We start from the raw sequence: 22,665 nt of genomic DNA on the forward strand, positions 1-22,665 counted from the left end.
AACCTGATCTGAGTACTCAAGTGAAAGGGTTGGAAGTGTGTTTTATTCCAAGTTCCTCAAACAAGAGTTTTTTTCTCTTCTTAATTTTATTAAGTCTTCACATTTTCTGTGCTTAAGTCAGTCCCATTGTTAGAAATGCAAAGTAAACAATTCAGTAATGTATTTGCTTGTCAATTTAGACATGGGCACTTTGTATTTGTTTTCCTGGGGAAATGAATATGAATCCCGACCCCAGACCCGGCCGGGCCACTTACTGAGCTCTGTGAGGTGCTTGGCTTGTTGTTGCACCAATCGTGGAAAAAGCTTGGCCAGGCCATCCCCACCTCCCCGCGCAGCCAACCACTCAATGGCTGAATGAGGAGATTCCCCATCCCCACCTCTGTACTGCAGTGGGCAGCTGTGCGGGGAGGTGGGGAAGGGCTGTCTGGGCTCTTTCCAGGATTGATGCAATGATGGAGCCAAGCACTATGCAGAGCCCAGTAAGTGGCCCAGCCGGTTCAGGGGGTGAGATTTTCCCCAGGGAAACGAATACGAAGTGACCATGTCTAGTGATGGTCTCTATTCCATCATACCTCATGACACTAATATAAGGAATAATTGTCCACAAGAAACCACTTAGAAAGCATCACCATGACAGTAGTGCTATGGGGAGTATTTTGAGAAGCAGTTATCCTTCCAGATATCAAAGGGAACTGAGCTGTTCTGAATTAAATAACAGCTACAACCCTTACAACAGATCCTTAGACTATCATCAGTCAGTTCATAGGAATATCACAACATAATATGTTTTTCATGTTTTTGACAATTACTGAACATGTCAGCATTTGCATAGTTCATTGGAAATGTAATATTTTATTGAAAACACCTAGTCAACTTATTTCAAGTATAGTTTCATGGTAAACTTTAGATCACAGGATAGGTTAATTCATTGTAAAGCAGCATTTGGCACTATTAATAATTTCTTAAAGGAAACTCCTGTAAGCATTGTTGGTTCTTATGAAAACCATTATTTGAAGGGAGAGATTTTAGAAAACATATCAGAGCTGAAAGCAGTTTTTAAATGGCTCTGAATAAAACAAAATGGGGACTTTTTGGTAGAGCTAGACCAAAGAAGATGATAAATCAAAAATAGCATAGGGCATTAAGAACACTTCCTTAATAGTTTGTCAAGAAAAGTAACGGAAGCCTTTGACTGTTACTGGAGCCTGAAACCATATGTAATCATTCCAAGCAGAGTTCACCTCCTGGTAGGCAGAAATGGCTGTACTGTCACTGTGACTGCATGGTAAGTTAATGGTCAGCTTCCTCCCTCGCGTTGGTACTTTATAGTTTAGTTTGGGTCTGAACCAGTCAATACCGCAGTTGCGGTGCCCTTGAACCATAACGACGACACCCATGGCTGGACCAGACTGAAGCTCACTGAACACATCTGCCAGGAAGAGAGAATGGAAAAGCTTGCGAACACAAGCCGCTGTCTGTAAGCTGTCCTCGGCATTACTCACAGATACACCTTGCAGATTGATCTCATAGAACTCTTTCGGGCTAACTGAAGTACCCCCAATTAGAATAAGAACCCGTGGGACCAATGTCAAACTGAACATGTTTTCCAAGTGCTGGAACACTCCTTCAAGATCATGCAACACTTGCTGGCACTTTTTGTTATTGCTGTCTTGATCTTTTGAGCAGGCTTTTCTTGTCACATCTTCATCCTGCAAAATTAATAGAAATAAATGCATCTTCTGAAGAGGGTAAAACATGGCAACATTTAACCTTAAAATATACGACCTCAAGGGCTACACATACAAGAGACAAGACTTATCATCACCCAGAAAAAACAATATATTGCAATGATATCTGGGTGTATACATACTAAGATCACTCTTAGCATGTATATATCACTTCCAGAAAAACATCTACTTCTGCTTCATTGAATATGCAAAGGCCTTTGACTGTGTGGACCACAGCAAACTATGGCAAGTTCTTAAAGAAATGGGAGTGCCTGACCACCTTATCTATCTCCTGAGAAATCTATATGTGGGACAGGAAGCAACAATTAGAACTCGATATGGAACAACTGATTGGTTCAAAATTGGGAAAGGAGCACAACAAGGCTGTATATTGTCCCCCTGCTTATTTAACTTATATGCAGAATACATCATGTGAAAGGCTGGACTGGAGGAATCCCAAGCCGGAATTAAGATTGCTGGAAGAAATATCAACAACCTCAACAAGGTAGACTATATTTGTTTAAAATAGTTTTACCCTGCCTTTCTCCTTAAAATGGAACTAAGCCACCTTACATAGTAAAATACAGGGTGTGGGGTGTGTAGAGATGAAATGCCAAGAATTTTTTTATTAACAGGGACGGCAAGGTTAGCTTCCTACCCTACCTACCTGCCTTCCCCCATTTTCTTACCTCTTTTGGTTTTAGCTGCACAGACAGTGGTGGGAGTGGACAGCATTTTTGGAGCAAGAACATCTAGTTCAACAATGAGGATGCAATTCCATGAAACAAACTGGTGTCTGTGGAAAATATATGCCAGATTAAAATTACTCGTCTCTCAGGTGTCACTAGACTCTTTATTGTTCCAGCTGTTATGAATCATCATTACTGCAATCCAGAGTGGCTTGGTCTTGAATGTGCAGTTAAGACCTTGTCCAACCCCGTAGTGTTTCTCCTGTCATTCAGGGGTTGTTCTGGGTCATTCTGGTATTTGAATAGATCAGATTTGAATAAATCATCCAGAGCAGAACAAAAATACCTCCACCCATGAGACGATAGAAGAGCCCCTGGGAAGCAAGGAGTTTTGTTCTGCTCTGACTTGGTTGACATTTATTTCAGTCCTGCATTGCGTAGACACCAGGATGCAGTACCAGTATCTTGAATGCAAAGAAACTGGAACAAATACTCAGTGTGGACGGGTTCTAACACTCATAAAGACTTTCTCCTAATGGAACCAGAATCTGCTAGAACCGGGTCTAACACACCTGCTTTCATTTCTGGACACTTCTTGAACATGTGGCTATGTAGACTGCCCTGCCAACATTTCAGAATTTGCCACAACATCCTTGGCAGACACGCCTGGATCCTGTACAGCAACAAGATAATAATAAGCATTTTAGGGCATTTAGGAGACATTTTGACAAGACTTTTTTTAGATGTACCCATTTTTAAAATTCCTCAATCTCCCGATAAAACCCGGTATGATTTATCAAAAATATGTAATGCCAATAGTAATGTAATGAGTTCCTTTTTCAATACTTTAACAACTAGTGACATTTTGCTCAATCACACTGAAGCAGATGTCTGAATGGCTGTTTTATTTATTTATTGGACTTATATACCGCCCCATAGCGCTACAAGCACTCTCCGGGCGGTTTACAATTTAATTATACAGGCTACACATTGCCCCCCCCCAGCAAGCTGGGTACTCATTTTACCGACCTCGGAAGGATGGAAGGCTGAGTCAACCTTGAGCCGGCTACCTGGGATTTGAACCCCAGGTCGTGAGCACAGTTTTAGCTGCAGTACAGTGTTTTAACCACTGTGCCACTGATCAGCTCCATTTATGCCAGATAAACTGTCACAGTGTTTCTCAGTAACACAAAAGCTCAACACATGATACCCTTGCTGAGTTGTTTCTATGTCAGAAAACTCTATCACCCCGCAGAGAACTATAGCACTAGACAAATTCGATGCACAGAAACCAAATGACCTCTGGGCTATCATCTGATTCCAGAAGTCACCGTGGCACTGTTCTTAAAGTAACAAGGCTGTGTGGGTCAAGGAAAGCAGCCTTTTATTGTAGCAGTTTGAAATGATCATGTATGAAGAAGAGCTTGAGTGAACTAGGTGGCACCCATCCCAGGCATATAAGGAACTCCTGTGTTTTCGTTCAAGAAATGGGTGAATAATCACACAATGGTTGAAATCCTGTTGCTTAGCACAGGACGTCACAATTAGAGTAGGCTGACAGAAAAAGTGGGGTTTGGTGAGTCATTTGATTCAAATGGCCCCGCTTTAGGTTGCGGTTTACTATACTAAGCAACAGGATTTCATACAATATAATACGATCAAGTTATACGATCAAGTGATAAATAAATTTTTATACAGTAGGTGGCACTAGTCAACTATCTTCTGTCCATTGTTACAGCAGTGGGAGGAAAAACTGTGGAAGCTGGTGGCACCTGGAAGTGCTTTCGTCCAGCGGCACCTGGAAGTGCTTTCGTCCAGCGTTAGCATTTACTGTGTCAAGCTGCATTTTCTGTTTCCAGGCCCCTCTTGCACACATGTGGCAGCAGGTCCTGCAGAGTGTCCGGTAAGTGTAAAGACATGGGAGGCGGGTTTCTGGGGGAGCTGTTGAGGATGGTGTGAGTTGCAGCTAGGCTGGAATAAGCTCAGAAAAAAAGTTTATGGCAGTGAACAAAGTCTGGGTTAACCGCCATTAGAATGCTTTAAAATCCAAGGCAAACTATCCAGTGAATTTTGAATAGCAATGTATGCATGAAGTCATATTCTTTTATTACAGGGCAATGAACCTGAAGTAGCTAAAAATCCTAGCCCAGTCATGTAATCCCAGTTATGTGGATTAGAATTCATTTCCTCTAAATAAACGTGCAGAGAAAACTAGTGAGGAACCTCTTGGCTTTATTCTTTTTAAACATCTTGATAAAGTATATAAACAGGTTGTTTCTCTCTGTTGAGAGGAAAGTAAGGTGTCAAATTATTTTGATTATCTGACCAAGGACTGACTGGAAGAACTGTAGGACTGTATTTGCAGGTGAAGCGCAGAGGTGGTTGATCCTGTCTGAGGGATATTAGCATTGATAAAGCTGTTTCGACACCATGTCTTTGCACACTTAGGCTACTGAGCAGGTAAATCCTTTAAAGATTTAAAGGCATTGCACAAGGATTTGATTCCCTGTTGCACAAACCATCCAGCATTTAAAGAACTGAGTGACTGGGAGAAAGATTAGATTAGAGCATGGAAAAATTATCCTTTGAGTTCTGTTAATCCTTTGGCCAGCACAGCCACTGCAGTTGTAGCCAAAAATGTAACATTTCTGAGTTTAGATTTTCCGTTCTCTGAAATCCAGCTGTTCCTTAGTAAATTGCAGCCCCACCATGCAAAATTCACTACCTCAATTGTTCTTAAACTAGTAATTTAATAGAAATCTGGTTCTCTCTGTTGTGAACTCATTAAGTAGCCTTAGAGAAGTCATTCTGGCCCACTGCAGACCCCATACAGTATGCACTATAGGGATGATAAAAACATGTCTAGCTTACAAGATGCCTCAGTGAATTGGCTATCTGGCAGTAATGCCTATGGTTAGACATTTTATTCCCCACTGTGCTTCCTGCAAGAAGAGCCAGCCTGTGTAGACTTGGCTAAGCTGCAGTTCCAGAGTGCCTCCAGAAGAAGAGTAAACCACTTCTCAATACTCTATACATGGCATACGGGGGGGGGGGGGGCAGGGGGGAACAGAGGGGGGGAGATGACTTAAATTGGAATTGGCTTGACAGCAGGTAATAATGATCATTATTTCACAAGATACTTTGAAGGCTCATAAAAAAACTGAATTGTGTGAAGTGTTTTTATTGGTCTGAAAATATGGTACAAATCTTTGTTTAGTTCATAATATTCTTTTGCCATGATTGGTCAAGAAATAAAATTACCATATTTGGATAGGGAATGGAATCACTTCTGCCCTACTAGCTATGTTTTCTTTGGAACCATGCCTAGGGCAAAGGGCAGGACTTCAGCTAACTGCTTATGAAAAGGATATATGCAATGAAAACTGGTAGATCAAGTCAATTTCCACATAATTTACAGAGCAAGAAAGAGGCAAAGGTCAGAAAATAAAATCGCACCTTACCTCTGAGTTATCATATAGATCAAATGAACCCTTCAGCCCATCCCATATTTTCAGGAAAAGGTTGGGCATAGAAGTATTCATTATTAAAGGCTCAGATTTCAGACTCAGTAAACTACTGAATGCAATCCAAACAAAATCCTTTGGCATTATGGTGGTGGAGGCATTTTCACCATGCTCTTCAACTGAACAGGCTCCAACAGTAAAGCAAAGCAAAGTGTGCTGCTTATATACTGCCCCATATTGCTTAAAAAGCTCTCTCTGGGTGAGTTACGGTTGAATTATGCCAGCTACATATTGGTCTCGCTTACAAGCTGAGCACTCATTTTACCAACCTTGGAAGATTGAGTCCACCTTGAGGTCATGAGAATAGTCCTGGCTTCAGTACTGTAGTTTAATCACTGCACCACAAGGCTCATTAAGTAATTCACAAAGATTAATAATAAGCCCTTTCAATTGGGTTAATACATATGATACCAAAGGGCAAAAAGATTGGGAAAGAGAGGAGAAAAACATTAATCCCTATTGTTCTGATAGGTGTTCTTTCTGGCCAGAAAGGGCAAAGCAAGCTGCCTATAGCTGCTTGTGAAGGAGTGAGTCTGAGTGTGCCGTCCTCTGAAGAAAAAGGACAGACAAAGGAGAGTGGCTGCGTGGAGGGCGTCTTGGTTGAAATAGAGCAGGATGAGGGAATGAAGAGGAAGCCTACTGAAGTCTGTCTGGCTGATGAAGAAGGGGTGGAGTTTGAGCTGATCATGTGGGAGGACATAAAGGAGGAGGGAAACGCGCCGGTTTTCAGTTGGCTGGGGGAAGGAGCACTTGGACGATATGTAAACCAAGGGGTTCAGACTGAGCCTATGCTCGAGACCGAAGGCACACCGGGCCTTGCGCGGGATTTTCCTAACTTAGGGCAGGGAAGGGGTTTACTGCCTGAACCTTTGCCTCCAAGTTGTAGCGGCCGCGTGTATGATCCGTTAAAATGGATTGTGTCGGTGTACCCCCGGAATTTCCTTGGTGGCCGGAAGGTGATCAGACCAGGGCCCGAGTTCCAGCAGAAGCCTCTGGAGGGAGACTGGGCCCGCCACCCTTGTTGCGGGACTGTGTGCGCAGTAAGGAGCACCCCGCTATGGCCGATGACGGACCGGGAATGTTTTGGCCCGGCCCCTTGGTAGACTTCAATGGGAATGGGGAAACGCGGCCCCCTAAGAGATACCATTTGTTATCCGATAATGTTTTAAGGGATCCGTTTGATCCAGTTGAGGTAAATACTCGTTCAAATAAACTTGTTAATTTTGAAGAAGATTCGCCTCCTCATTTTTTTCCCGCCTTTACCACTCAGCCCCCCCCCCCCGGCTACCGTAGCCACTTGTCACACTGCTCCTTCACTGGCTACTATATGGGCCAGGCTGGTCATCATCCTCTTGATGGGGTAGTCATCCTGGAAGACACAGCCTCACAGTGGCCCTCTGACAGATACAAACATTACCATTAGCAACACAGTGTTTTCTTGAAAGCTTACACTGCCAAATTAGTTGAGAAAACATATTTAGGATTGGCCGTGTTAATCTCAAATATGTTACCATTGGTTTTTTTATGTATAAGATGCTACTTTTTCCTAAAATCATTACACTAAAAATTAAGGGGCATCTTATACACGGAGGTAAGCTGAGGAGAGAACAAAACTGCCCATACCTTGCCTTTGTAAACAGACTTCCTTCTATCACAAGGCTTAGATTCCTACAGTCCGGAGACTTAGCGTCCTCCGGTCATGAGCCTTGTGGAACTGATGTCAGCTGATGCTGAACAAACCAAAGGGAACACACCTCGTTTGAAGTGTAGCCTGTAGACTCAAATGCAACAGGAACTCATAATGTCCAAGCGTTCTGAGCCCAAAGGCTGAATATTCAAAGCTAAGTTAAGATTTTTTAATTTGGGGTTAGAAAAGGAGAGGGTGTCTTATACAAGGGGGCATCTTATACATGGAAAAATACGGTAAATACCTTTTCTTTCAGAAGTGTAAGGTATGACTGAACATTCTTGCAGAATGAATATAGTTAGGCAGTAAGCATTTGGACTAAATGTCAAGGCTTTACCTTTACCTTTTTACCTAGCTTTCTTAATCAGTTGTTATGAAGGACCTAGCAAAAAGTGACAACCACTTGCCTGTTTGCCTTTGTGCGGCTGTGAACATCAATGGTCTTCTGGCTCTGATCATGTTACTATTTTCCACCCCAACTATCCCCTTTCAAATAAAGGCCACTGTTTTCCTTCATGCTTTCCTAGGTCTTATGATTCACACCAGAAAAATGTGATTGCAGTTTCGTGTGCTATTGGAGGGGGATGCCTCCTGGTTTACTGGCTTCTGTCCAGGCGCAGGATGAAGACCTTGGAAATGGGAGATGGATGGTGGGGTCCAGGCAAAAAGCCATCGAACGAAAAGGAAGATGAAGGAATTCGACCCTTCCAAGTGAAAACATCTGAGAAGGAAATCCAGGTACCTCGATTACTAGCATTATTGTTTATCTCTCTCTTTTTTTTACACTTTCTATTTACAATTGATTTCTTTGACATGGCAGGGTCAGATGGCATATTAAGGGACATGTCTGTTTCCATTTATTACAAAGGTATCCCGCCAGACTAATAAATCTTTCAGTGCTACAGTATTACATTGTATCTGACCAATTATAAAGCAGAAACAGGCAAACTGAACTAAAGTGAATCGAAACTATCTAGTGTTGTGGCACTGTTTTGCTCTTCCAAGTGAATTGATCCCAGATATGGAATCAGGGTCTCATCTAGTAAAGTCCACATGTAGGAAGTTTCTTGTAGGAATAAAAAAAGGGCTCAGACTTAGCAACGTAGGCTGTACAGCAAGTCCATTGCAAAGAGAAATAAGCTTCTCTTATTTCTCAGACCTTCCAAACTCACACATCTTCTTGTTGAACTGTTCACAGTTTATTAAGGAGCTGTGGAATATATCTCAGCATTCTGAGATAACTCCGATGTTGGTTATTCACTGTTTTAATAACCAACATTGCAGTTGATCAAAAAGGTTGCTTCTTAGCTTCCAAGTTCAGCACTATAGTAGTTAATACAATGGTGCCTCGACTTATGACCTTAATCTGTTCCAGAATGATGGGTGTAACCGGAAATGGTTGTAAGTTGATGCACCATTTTCCATAGGAATGCATTGAAATGTGATTAATATTCTCCAGCAGGAAAAAAATTACAAAAACTAAAGACAAAACCCACTGCAAGCCCCATCGGAAGGCACTGTGGCTGAAAAAACACATGCACACCAAACCCACCAAAAAACATAACAGCACAGAAACATAACCCCCCAGCCCAAACCCACCCTGCGAAACCCTGCAAATGTACTTATTCAGAAGCAGAAAGCACCACCAGGCAGTCCGAAGCCTCCAACGCACAAACTCGATCTAACCTTTGGGGTGAACGAGCTACAGAGAAGCAGCCTCTTCACTGACCAATAGTTAGTACTTTTGAATTCCTCGCCTTTTTCCCCACCATTTTTTCTGTCATAACTCGAAGCTCCGGTCACAAGTCAAAGCAAAATTTTGCTTCCGGAGCTGGTTGTAACTCAAAATGGTCGTAAATCGGGACGTTTGTAAGTCAAGGCACCACTGTACAGGATTGCTCAAACTGTTCTGCTGGTCAACACAGACTATGATGTCTACCAGTATGCTTGTCTCTTACACTGGTAACAAAGGCTGAATAAGTACAGCTGATTGCTGTAGCCTAAGCACTAATCTGCTTTGTGGGAAATATAGCAGGCTTTCAAAAACTTGCCTATAAGTTAGGCTGTGCAATCTGTGTCTTCTTGATAAGCTAGATAGAGCAACTGATTTATTTCACTTCTTTGATGACTTTCTCCTAGAACCAGGACCCAAGGCAGGTTACAGAAAAGGTTAAAACAACAGAAGATCCAAATACAATAAAATCACAAATATTAGAATAGAATTAAATTCAAGTATATCATTAACATGCAAATTAAATTAAAGCTCTTTAAAATCACCTGATTAAAAATAGTACTAATGACTCAATCTATAATGGTAAAAACAAGCACATCAGCGATTTGAATCATGGCCAGCAACAGAGCGATAGCCAGCAAAGCCCTTGGAGGACAGGAGTTATATGTTCCCTATAACTGGCCTCAGCCAGCAATCCTGTATCAGCTACATTCCCATCCATGAGCATGGCAGACATTGTCTCCCCTTCTTGCTTTGTCTCTCTTTCTCTGTAGGATTTGTACCAGCGTCTCGATCAGGCCCGGTACACACCACCAGTGGAAGGGGCTGCCTTCCACTATGGTTTCAATTCCAACTATCTGAAGAGGGTGATCTCATATTGGAGGAATGAGTTTGACTGGGAGAAGCAAGTTAAAATCCTCAACCAGTATCCACATTACAAAACCACCATTGAAGGTGAATTCTTCCCCCTACAACCCCACATAAAACTCTCATGTACTCAGGCTAATCTGAAATTTGGGAAAGTTACTTTTTTGGGTCTTCAACTCCCAGAATCCCCAATGAGCATAGCTAGTGGCCATGGAAGAGTTTTAAATTTTAATCCAGGGGTTTCCAATCTTAGGTCCCCAGACATTCTTGGACTAAAACTACCAGAAGCTTTCCACACTAGTTGTGCTGGCCAGGATTTCTGGGAACTGTTGTCATATGGGAATCACTGTAATCTAGTCCAAAAATTGAGCATTCCTTCCTTCTGATCAGTCCTGTTTACCACAATGAGCTGAATCCTCTACAGATACTACTTTAACTTGCCTATTCAATTTTCAACAGGAATTGAAATTCATTTTATCCACGTGAAACCCTCTCACATCCCAAAAGATCAGACTGCCAGACCTTTGTTGATGGTGCATGGTTGGCCTGGTTCTTTTTATGAATTCTATAAAATCATCCCACTGCTTACCAATCCTGATCGTCATGGTGAAAATATCGTGTTTGAGATCATCTGTCCGTCTATTCCAGGCTATGGCTTTTCTGAGGCCCCACACCAGCAGGGTAAGCAGAGGGTGAACCATCAAGATACTTTTCGGAGCCATTACTTTTAACTGAAATTTGTAACAAATACACTTTGATGGCACATTTTTTTCTATTTTACAGGTTTCAACACAACAGCGGCTGCTCGAATTTTTCACAAGCTGATGCATAGACTAGGATTCCAGGAATATTACGTACAAGGTGGAGATTGGGGTTCGGAAATAACTACAAACATGGCCCAGATGCTGCCAAAGTAAGTCAATGAAATCTTTCTCTTTCTCTGTGGTACAGTTACATATTCACTGTTATTCAACAGGAATTTAATATCTAAGCAAATCCATATTATAAAGCTGAATTCATAACAAATAGACCATCTTCCTTCATACAGTGTAAATGGATTACTGCTTTCTGAGTTTTCTAACTGCAAGCAGATTTCTGGTACACAAGATTAAGCTCATTACTATTTTCTATTATAATAATAACCGCAACAACAGGAAGCGAATAATAACAGAAGAAAAATAGAAGCTCTCTCCTTTAAGATCCAAGAAGTAAAAGGGGAGTTAAATCTGGAATAAAGGTGCTCAATGACTGACAAGAGGCTATCTTACCTGATCACAATATAATAAAAAGAATATCTAGACAACATAGAGAAGAGCTGTACAGAATAAATGCAAGGATGACACACTTCTTCAAAAAAAAAAATCTTTGCATGGAGAACCAGCAATTTTAGGAAGTGAAGTGAAAGCTGCCCTCAAAGCAATCACTAGAACAGGTAGAATACCAAGATTAACTAGTTCAAATACAAAGAACCTGTCAAAATCCTGAAAAGAATTTGCCACAAATATGAAAACCAAATAATGGCCCTCATTCAATATATATTCTAATCCAAAAGAAAGATACACCAAAGAGTACATTAACTATAACAGCATCACATTCGTTATATATGCAAGCCAAGTGATGCTCAATGTTTTACAGCAAAGGCTTTTACCATATTTGGGGCAAGAAACTGGATTCAGAAAAGGAAGAGATGTTAGAGATCATTCTGCTAATATGGCTGCTGAATGTTTGCAAACTTGAGGGGGGGGGAAATAAAAGAAAAAAGAGAAAAAAGATTTCTATGTGAACTTTTGTGAACTAAAATTCACTTCTTCAGACACATGAGAGTGCATATATATGTCTTCTCTATTGATAAAGACCCTGTGGTAGTGAGAATCCTGACCAAGTGGGGATAGAGCTAACTAAGTGCAAATGCTCCATTAACACAGGAATAGAAACAGAAATGCTAAGAGTTGTTTCTTGGACAAAGAGCATGTCAAAGAACACAATTATTTTACAACCATATTACAGAAAGTTGAGTGATCGATATATGTAGTGTACTAAGAAAACTTGACCTCTATTGAGGCCCTTAGACATACATTGGAACTTGTTTATGTAGCCAACTTCCACGTTCTGCCTGTTAACTCTCCCTCTGTGATTCCTTTTTTATACAGTAGCAATTTTCAAATCCATACCAGAGAGTTTGGGAGGTTGCAGTTTTCTCGGATGGGTTTCTCTATGTCTATTCATTCTTTTGCACAGAGATTGTGCTATTTCATAGAATTGTCGAAGGGCTGGAAGCGACTTTGGTCTTCTAGTCCAACCCCCTGCCCAAGGCAAGAGATCTCATACCATCCCAGACCTCATATCATCCTGGACAGGTGGCTGTCCAATCTTTTCTTTAAAACTGCCAGTGATGGTGCACCCACAACATCAGGAGGCAAGCTGTTCCCCTCCTTAATGCTTCTCACTGTCCGGAAATTCCTCCTAATTTCCAGGCTGGATCTCCCTCTGACAAGTTTCCACCCATTAGTTCTTGTCCTACTCTCAGGCACAATGGAGAATAAATCAATGCCCTCTTCCCTGTGGCAACCCTTCAGATATTGGAAGACTGCTATCATGTCTCCCCCTAAGTTTTCTCTCCATTAAGCTAAACATACCTAGTTCTTTTAGTCGTTCATTATAGGATTTAGCCTCCAGTCCCCTTATCATCTTTGTTGCTCTTCTCTGCACCTCTTCCAGGGCCTCAGTCTCTTTTTTGCATTGTGATGATCAGAACTGTACACAGCACTTGAAGTGCGACCTAACCAGTGTGGCATAGAGTGGTACTATCATTTCCCGTGATCTTGATGCTATCCCACTGTTTATGCAGTCTAGGACTATGTAGGCTTTCTTGGCAGCTGCAGCGCACTGCTGGCTCATCCTTAGGCGATGGTCCACCAGGACACTTAAATCCCTTTCACAGGTACTACTGTCGAGCCAAGTACGCCTCTGGAACAATTTGCCTGTAGAGATCCACCTGCCTCCCTCTCTGGGTGTCTTTAGAAGTAAACTTAAGACATGACTATTTAGGCAGGCTTTCTCTCCTGCTGTATTTTAATACAGTGGTGCCTTGCTTAACGAGCGCACCGTTTAATGACGAATCCGCATAGCGATGTCGCTTTTGCGATCACAAAAGCGATCGCATTGCGATATTTAGATAGGCAAAAACTCGCATTGCGATGATCGGTAAGCGTTTCGCTTACCGATCTTCGCATTGCCATGTTTTTACAGCAGCTGATCGGCGGTTCCAACATGGTCGCCGGGTGCCCAAAATGGCCACCGCAAGTGCTTTCACGCCCTGCCCTCACTTACCGAGGGCGTGATAATGGCGGTGCTATGGAGGAACTTCGCTGAACGGTGAGTTTGGGCCCCATAGGAACGCCTTAAACTAAGTTTAATGCGTTCCTATGGGGTTTTTTGATCCGTTTAGCGATGTTTTTGCATAGCAACGATTAATCCAGAACAGATTAACGTCGCTATGCAGGGCACCGCTGTATTTACATTTTTTCATCTTGGATTTTTGTATGTTCATTGGTTCTATTATTTTTAAATTTTGTAATGCTGCCCAGAGTAGACTATTTGTCTAGATGAGCAGGGTATAAATATAATATAATATAATAAAATAAATAAATACCACTTATTCTGTACCTGTACAGTGGTGCCCCACATAGCGACATTAATCTGTTCTGGATTAATCGTCGCTATTTGTAAACGTCGCTAAACGGAAAGGAAAAACCATAGGAACGCATTAAACTTCATTTAATGAGTTCCTATGGGGCCCAAACTCACCTTTCAGCGAAGATCCTCCATAGTGCCGCCATTTTCGCACCCTCAGTAAGTGAGGGCAGGGCTTGAAAACACTTGCAGCGGCCATTTTGGGCACCCGGTGGCCATTTTGGAACCACCGATCAGCTGTTTGCAAAAAACATTGCAATGCGAAAATCGGTAAGTGAAACACTTACCGATCATCACAACGCGATGTTTTCCTATTCAGAAGATCGCAATGCGATCGCATTAGCGATCTAAAAAAATAGATTGCTATGCTGATTCGTCGTTAAACGGTGCGCTCGTTAAGCGAGGCACCACTGTACATCTGATTTCTCCTGCTTAAGTTCAGGACCTTACTTTTCCCGCCACTGAACTGCATTTTATCCAATAGGACCCAATGTTCAAGTCTGAGATCTTTCTGAATGTTGAATCTAGTATGAGCAATTCCCCCCAGCTTTGTGACATCAGCAAATTTGATGGATGCTCCTTCAATCCCCTCATCCAGGTCATTGATGAAGATGTTGAAGAGCACTGGGTCCAAGACAGAACCTTGAGGGACCCCACTGCACACTTCCCTCCATGTAGATGTGGTTCCATTGAGGACCACACGTTGAGTGCGGTTGGTCAGCCAGCTGCAAATCCATCTGGTAGTTGTGCTGTCTACCACACTTTGTTCTATCTTATGCAGAAGTAGGGTGTGGTCTACCTTATCAAATGCCTTACTGAAGTCTAAGTCTAGTATATATCCACTGTGTTTCCTTGGTCCACTAATTTAGTCACTTAATCAAAGAAGGCAATAAGATTTGTTTGGCATGACCTGTTCTTCACAAACCCATGCTGGCTTTTAGTAATCATGTTATTTTATAGGTAATCACAAATCAGCTGCTTGATTATTTTTTTCAAGAATTTTCCCAGGTATTGATGTCAAGCTGATTGCTCTGTAGTTTCCTGGATCCACTCCTCCCCCTCCTTTTGAAGACTGGAACCACATCAGCTCTTTTCCAGTCTTCTGGCAGCTTGACCGTGCTCCATGACCTCTCAAAGAAATCATTCAGTGGTTCTGAGATCACATCTGCCAGTTTTTTTAGTACCTTGGGATATAAACCATCTGGTGCAGGAGACTTGAACTCATTCAAAGAAGCTAGGTGTTCTTTTACCACTTCCTTACCTATTTTGACCTGCTGCCCTCTCCTGTCTCCCACAGTGCTGCTTTTGACAGGGTGGACCTTTTTTTTTTTTTTGAGTAAATACAGATTTAAAAAAAGAATTAAGCAGTTCCACTTTCTCTCTGTTGCCTATCACCTTCTTGTCATCTTCTTTAGTGGACCAACCATTTCCTTGACTTTCCTCTTGCTCCTTATGTATCAAAAGAAACTTTTTTTGTTATTTTTGTCATTTGTTGTAAGTCTTAGTTCATTCTGAGCCTTAGCCTTCCTGACTCCATCTTTGCAGATTCGAGATATTTGCTGATATTCTGTTCTAGTCATGAGCCCCTTTTTGTCTCTTAGCTTGTCAGAGAGCTCTGTGTGCATCTTGTCAGAGTCTCTTGTTTTTCTTTCTCTGTGGTATTGTTTTGGTTTGGGCCTTTATTATCTTGCCTTTCAGGGTTTCCCAAGCATCCTGAACTGTTTTCCCCTTTAGGATTTCCATCCATGGAATCCTTCCTATAACATCTCTTAGTTTGTTGAAGTCAGCTCTCTCAAAATCTAGAACATTAGTCTGACTTGGTACAGTTACCCCTGCCTGCATGATGGTGAATTCTAACATTACATGGTCACTTTCTCCTAAAGTTCCTACAATTTCCACTCCCTCAACTATTTCCACCCTATTAGTAAGTATTAAGTCCAGTATGGCTGACCCTCTAGTTCCCTCCTCCACCTTTTGGATGATCACGTTGTCAGCCAGGCATGTCAGGAACCTGTTGGATCTCCCACTTGCTGCAGAGTTGATTTCCCAGTTGATATCCAGGTAATTAAAGTCCCCCATTACTACAGTAGTGTGTTTCCTACACATCTCCGCTAATTGATTTGCAAAATGTTCATCTAATCCCTCTGCTTGGTTAGGTGGCCTGTAGTACACACCTACAGCTATGTCATTCATTTCCCCCCTAATGTTCACCCGAAGAGCTTCAGGAAAGCTTTCATCCTTGGTTTGCTGTATTATAGTACAGGAGTAGTAATTCTTTACATACAGTGCAGCTCCTCCTCCGCTTTTGTTGAGTCTGTTTCTTTTGAACAAAGCATATCCTTCTAGCAGCAGATTCCAGTCATGGGTTTCATCCCACCCAGTTTCGGTAATGGCAACAATGTCATACCTGCCCTCACGTACTAAGACTTCGTTCTCCCTGTTTGTTCCCCATAGTTTGAACATTAGTGTTTGGTCCTAGGGATTGCCCTCCTTCCCCCTGCAGATTTAGTTTAAAGCCCTTCAGATGAGTTGAGCAAGATGTCTCCCAAACACATTCTTCCTAGTCCTTGTGAGGTGCAGCCCATCTCTTGCCAGGAGTCCTTCATGTAGGGAGTGCATCCCATGGTCCAGAAATCCAAAGTTTTCTTGATGGCACCAGCCCTTGAGCCAGTGGTTTACCTCTGCAATCCTCCATTCCGTCATTGTTGACCCTCTGTTGGATGTACAGATGAAAATACCACTTGAGCTCCTAGTTCTTTTGCCTTCTTACCCAGTTACTAATAGTGTTTTTAGGCTCTTCTTTGTTGTATTTGTCCTATATAAAGTGTAAAGGGGAACTACAGGCAGAAGGTGGCATAAATCACATTAGAGGATAAACTACATATAAATCTCTGATGCTGTGGCTAACATTGTTGGGACTTTTAAGAGTGCTGCCCATGGGGCACAACTGACGTTTCGGTTTGTGAAAGGGTCTAGATCCAGTGTCCATCTCCAAGTTGAGCCCCCATATCTACCCCTGTTTTCCTGGATTTCTTCTCTTTATTGTTACATCTATATTTGCTCACACCAAGGTTCCTATTTTAGGTACAGTACATTTAACAGTAAATCCTATGGAACTAAGTGGGACTTTTGAATAAACTTATTTAGGATTACTCTGCATGCCTTCTGTTGCTTCATTCTAGATCTGTAAAAGGGCTTCACTTGAACCTGGTTTTCAGAACCAAAATGGATATGAGCTCCTTGGTTTCTGTACTACTGGGGAATTATGTCCCATGGCTCGTGGGCCTCACTAGAGAAGATGCACGCCGTATATTCCCATACTTCCAGAAGAATGTGTATAATCTCTTGCGTGAGAGTGGCTATTTGCACATCCAGGCAACCAAACCAGACACAGCAGGTTTGTGAACTTAATCCCTTATGGCAATTCAGGGACAGTAGTGCTGTCCCCACCTTTAAAAGTCAAGGATATTTTTGACAATGGTAAAAGTGATGACAAATAGGATGCACTTAGCTTGCAGCACAGAAGGAGAAAGTGACTGATTAGACTTTAATACACAAGATATTTGCCAGACACGCATTTATTTATTTATTTATTTATTTATTTATTTATTTATTTATTTATTTATTTATTTATTTATTTGTTTATTTGTTTGTTTGTTTGTTTACTTATTTACTTATTTATTTACTTATTTATTTATTTATTTATTTATTTATTTATTTATTTATTTATTTATTTATTTATTTATTTATTTATTTATTTATATATACCCCACCAATCTGGTCGGTTAAGACCACTCTAGGCAGCTTACAGCAAAAGGTAAGTTTTAACAATGATTTTAGTGAACTTTGTGAATCAATCTTGAGTTTCCACATCAAGTTATTCCATCTAAATTGCATGTCAATACTGGGCATTTAGAAAACTGAAACATCAATGTATATATATCATTAATACAGTGGTGCCTTGCTTAATGAGTGCTCCGTTGAGCGATTAAATCGCTTAATGAGGGGCTCTGGGCCATCGCTGGAGCATTCGCTCAGCGATGGCCCCTATGGCGTTTTTTCGCTTTGCGATATTCGCTAAGCAATTCGCTTAGCGAATATCGCATAACGAAGCGGGGGAGAACAGCTGATCGGCTGTTCCAAAATGGCCGCCGGAAGGTCCGCGCCACATTTTCGCGCCCTGCCCTCGCTTACCGAGGAAGATCGCTTAATGGTGAGTTTTAAAGCCATAGGAACACATTGAACAAAGTTCAATGCGTTTCTATGGCTTTTTTATTTCCGTTTAGCGATGTTTCGCTATAGCGAAGGTTAATCCGGAACAGATTAACCTCGCTATGCAAGGCACTACTGTATTAGAAACTTAAAATATAAAGAGTTGAACACTTTCATTGATTAGTATATTGATATACATATATACATACATTTAAAATTCAACAAGTAAAATATTAATTTGGAAGATTTTAACAAACATTTACAAATCTGGAGATGGCAAATGCACCCAAAAAGAGGCAATTCCTTTCTCTAATTCACATTCAGACATTAGAGATGGGGTATTCATATACAAATACCCCCACACAGGGGGACATAACGAAGGCACTGCCCCCTGGGGCTGGACCATCCATACACCTATCTGCCACTGGCACTGCCAGCTCCAGTCTCCCTTCCAATCGCTTCAGGGCTCCAATCAACTAGCCACTCCTGTCAGGAGGAGGGAAGACGAGTCTCCCTGCCAGTCTGATTAGTGGATAGCTGACTGGGAGCTCCAGAGTGATTAGAAGAGAGAGCGAAGTCAGTGCCAGAGGCAGGCGGGTGAGTGGATGGTCTGGCCCCCATGGAGCCGGACCCTCGTCACGTTCAGCTGCACAGGGGTATTCATATTTGTATAAATTACGAATACCTCCATCTCTAATGCAGATGAAACAATATGTGTTCTGAAATTATGCCTGCAGCACATATATTTAATGTTTTTAAAAAGCTTGTTTTGGGGTATCTCAAGGATCTGTATTTGGACCAGTATTTTTAACTTGTTCATAGATGATCTAGAATAAGGGTTGGACAGTCTTATGACTAGGTTTGCCGATGATACCAAATTATTTGGGACATTTAACACAGCATTGCAAGAAGCTCAGAAAAGATCTCCTCAGGCTGAATAAATACAGTGGACCCTTGACTTACAGACGGCTTGACTTACAGACTTTTTGAGTTACAGACTTCTCTGGCCGCAAAATTAAGGTTTGACTTGCAGACTGAGATTTGACTTACAGACCAGAAAAAAAACCAAAATGGAACAAAAACGGCCTTTTACGGGATTAGTTCGGTTTTCAAAGTACTGTAGGTCAATGGGGACTTGACTTACAGACTTTTTGACTTGAGAACCGCCTTCCAATACGGATTAAGTTCTCAAGTCAAGACCCCACTGTAGTTATTAAAATGGGAAACAAACAGTACAAGGTAAGAGTAAAAAAGTGATACATCTTAGAATGTGTTAATGTGCTATTTTCCTAACCTAGGATGTGGATTAAACAACTGCCCAGTGGGGCTGGCTGCATACATTTTGGAGAAATTCTCCACCTGGACGGATAACTCATTTCGGAACTTGAATGATGGGGGTCTGGAAAGGTAAGAATACGTACCTCAGTTGGTATCAGAAGAATAGGAAAAATGGCAGAAAAAAACAACTATTGGGTTAAAACTAATGGGGGGGCAGAATTTCCACTCTGGCAAGTTCTCATTTCAAATGACAAGGAAGTTGGGTTATAATTTAGCTTTTCAATCTTCTGCTGTTGCGACACTACTCAGTATACACCAGCAGACCTCTCTATAAAAACAAGGTGGGCATGAACTCAATTATCTTCTAGAATTAGGCCATGTTCTGGCCAATTACTAAAGCTCTACAAGTAAGGTTGTTCTTATAATTTTCCAATCAGGAAATACACTCTGGATGAACTTTTGACCAATGTGATGATTTACTGGGTGACTTCTTCCATTGTATCATCAATGCGCTTTTACAAGGAGAACTTTTCCACAAATCCAAACACAACTCCTGCTGCTCGGTAAGGGGGTATTAGAAACTTTTCTAAACTGTCCTACACAAAGGTATTTGGCATATTACCTTTTATGTCTGGGTCAGCCCAAGTCTTTGGGTCTGCCAGATACCAAGGATGAAAGGCACCCATTGGTTGCTGTGGGTTTTTCAGGGCTGTCTGGCCGTGTTGTGAAGGTTGTTCTTCCTGACATTTTGCCAGTCTCTGTGCCCCGCATCTTCAGAGGACTGGAGTAGGAACTCTGTCCATGCTCTGCTGGTGTTTGGATAGTATTTATAGCTGTGGGAACGGCTTTTGTCTTTTTTTCAGGAGATAGGGTGATCTGCATGTTTTTGTAGTGATGAGGGAGGGGGGAAAGGGAGAGATTACCCATTGTTCCTTCAGAAACTGACTGATTTGGCCCCTACCACCACCACCTGAGGCAGCAGGCTATTTTAGTGCGTGTAGAACCTATCATGTGGCAGATACTGCTCTGCTCTCGAGAGGAACGTAACTGGAAAACGCAGGAGAGGCTGCCACTATCTCCCAGCATTTGTTGTCTTGCAGTGGTTGTCCTACCCCAAGAGAAGACTAACAATGTCTTCCCTATGGCCTCCTTCTGCATATGGTTCTGTCACCATAGCACAAGCAGAAAGTCAACTCCATTCTAATGTATTGGAATATTTCACATTCCATAGCTTAAAAAATGTTTTAGAAAGCAACCTGACATTTCTTCTTCCCAAAGCAATACTGTAACTATAATTTCACTAGGTTTATAAAACGTTCTGTTTATCCCTAAAAGCAAAACCCTTATTGTGACATCTTTATATTCTTTATAATGAAAATACAAATTAAGTGGTAGCTGCAATCCTAGTTTTCTGAAAAGGTACCAAAACTATTATCAAGGTCATCAATGCTGTTAAGAAGGGATTAATTTTTTATACCCAACTCTTGAGCCCTATTATCTATTTCAAATAGCATGCAGAAGGGAGCACCTCAGTCCTGCCCTCTCTTTTTCTGGTGTCATCACCTTCCTACACATGGAGAGATTTAAGGAACCCTTTAGCTATTTGTGTGGGCTCTCCACTGGAGTCAGGAACAAATTTCCATCTCAGCTCAACCACTGCAGGTAATGGAGGTTAACTCTTTTCAGACTTGTGGCTCTCCATGTGTACGAACAACAACTCTGGGAAGAAAAGGGCAGCAGGACAAAATTGATAGATAGCACCTGAAAAAGGGTTTGAGTTCGCAGTCTACCTGTGTCCTTGAAAAGAACAAATATTTCAGCCCATTTGATTGCCCCTATAATGTGAGCATGACATTACATATTTCCACCTGTATCACTAAGTAAACAAGGTACAGTTGGGCTAAGTTTAAAGTCTGTGTAGCTAGAAGGAACAGAATACTCAGAAAGCAACACGTTCTAATAGGGCTAGACTTTGTGGAGGATTCTAATTTGTCAAAATGTGCATCTATTCCTCTGTGGCCTATTACGCTCTTGATGAAGTATGATTTCTTTTACCACAGGGTTGGAGTTTATGTTCCTACTGGCATTGCTGCCTTTCCGAATGAAATTACTCACTGCCCACGTTCCTGGGCAAAGAAGAAGCTTAAGAACATTGTCACCTACTCCTACATGCCACGAGGTGGACACTTTGCTGCCTTTGAAGAGCCAGAACTCTTGGCACAGGACATCAAGCAGTTTGTGCGGAAAGTAGAACACCTGTAAATTAACATCACAGCACAAGCATTGCAGATTGCGCTGTGAAACGAGCACAGGAAGCTTTTGGAAAACTTATGATACTTAAAGAAAAATACTATTACATCATTATTATTTTAATCTTTTGACAGGTAATTACTCCTACTGTAAGAGGTTGGCTGTTATAGATATATAAAGAAATTATTTACTAAAGAAAGAACACTATTCACATTAAAGTGACTCTTGAAGAGAAACAGTATTTCTTGTTCTGATTTGCTATATTTTACAATTCTGTCACAGGATGGGTTACTTTTACATTTTATTGAACAAGCACCTTCATATTCATATAGTAATATTTTATACAAAGCTATAAAATATACAGAGAAATGACAATAATTTGCTCTGTCTAGAAGGATTTTACAAGTTATCTGAATGTGGAGCACTGGCAAGTGTTAAGTTCCTCTTTATAGCTATCCTTCTATAACACGTTTGCTGTTTTGACAGCCAATCTCTTCACTTCTCTCAAAAAAACAACTGCTTGGATGCACTGGCCAAAATATTCAATTTTTCAGTGCTGTAAATCAAATTAGGCCCATTGAATCAATGAGGATTTATTGAGTGAGCTCCTCTAGGCTCCATTAATTTAAATGGACCTACTCTGACAGCAGCTTACTTTAGCACACTAAGTTGCAGTTAGAGTAGACCCATATGAATCAATGGATTTAGAGGTGACTCACTAAAGCCTACTTTGGTGTGGTTTACAATACAGTACTCAACAACATGATCTGGGCCATTAAGTCATCATGCCATTAAACTGTAACCTGTATTCAAGTAGTTGATGTAATATCTTCTGAGCTTCATTCATTTTGTTTAGCATCTCCCAACCATTTACAATACAGTACAATACAAAATACCATAATAATCTGTTCTTAATTTTACTGCCTGTTCTGTTACAGAACAGTTTCAAAGAGCATTTTGAACAAAAGTGTCTCAAGAGATGTTCAAATACTACATGCCTAACAAC

At 41.3% G+C, this 22,665-nt stretch overlaps 2 protein-coding genes across 2 annotated transcripts in view; one reads left to right on the forward strand and one right to left on the reverse strand.

Annotated features, from left to right (window-relative positions):
- Positions 1–442: 442 nt before the first annotated feature.
- The window catches only part of MAD2L1BP (MAD2L1 binding protein), a 34,668-nt gene continuing 12,445 nt past the window's right edge, over positions 443–22,665 (reverse strand). The window contains exon 3 of the mRNA XM_078383058.1: positions 443–1,709. Coding sequence (XP_078239184.1) covers positions 1,167–1,709 — 543 coding nt within the window. The 3' untranslated portion in view covers positions 443–1,166. The remainder of the gene's footprint in view (positions 1,710–22,665) is intronic.
- Positions 4,139–21,895, forward strand: LOC140704803 (epoxide hydrolase 1-like). Its single transcript, XM_078383056.1, has 9 exons — positions 4,139–4,319; positions 8,155–8,365; positions 10,133–10,313; positions 10,686–10,907; positions 11,010–11,139; positions 17,102–17,316; positions 19,430–19,538; positions 19,847–19,972; positions 21,470–21,895. The coding sequence occupies exons 1-9, from the start codon at positions 4,291–4,293 to the stop codon at positions 21,669–21,671; spliced, it is 1,425 nt and encodes a 474-aa protein (XP_078239182.1). The 5' UTR covers positions 4,139–4,290; the 3' UTR covers positions 21,672–21,895.

The sequence above is a fragment of the Pogona vitticeps genome, chromosome 1, assembly GCF_051106095.1.
Source record: "Pogona vitticeps strain Pit_001003342236 chromosome 1, PviZW2.1, whole genome shotgun sequence".
In the NCBI taxonomy this organism is placed as follows: Eukaryota; Metazoa; Chordata; class Lepidosauria; order Squamata; family Agamidae; genus Pogona; species Pogona vitticeps.

What these genes read in the sequence shown, in the direction of transcription:
- LOC140704803 (XM_078383056.1), top strand. Translation starts at nt 4,291, where the DNA reads ATGTGGCAGCAGGTCCTGCAGAGTGTCCG. An exon ending in CAGGTCCTGCAGAGTGTCCG is followed by an intron (nt 4,320 to 8,154) that starts GTAAGTGTAAAG and finishes ATGCTTTCCTAG; the next exon opens with GTCTTATGATTCACACCAGA. An exon ending in CATCTGAGAAGGAAATCCAG is followed by an intron (nt 8,366 to 10,132) that starts GTACCTCGATTA and finishes CTTTCTCTGTAG; the next exon opens with GATTTGTACCAGCGTCTCGA.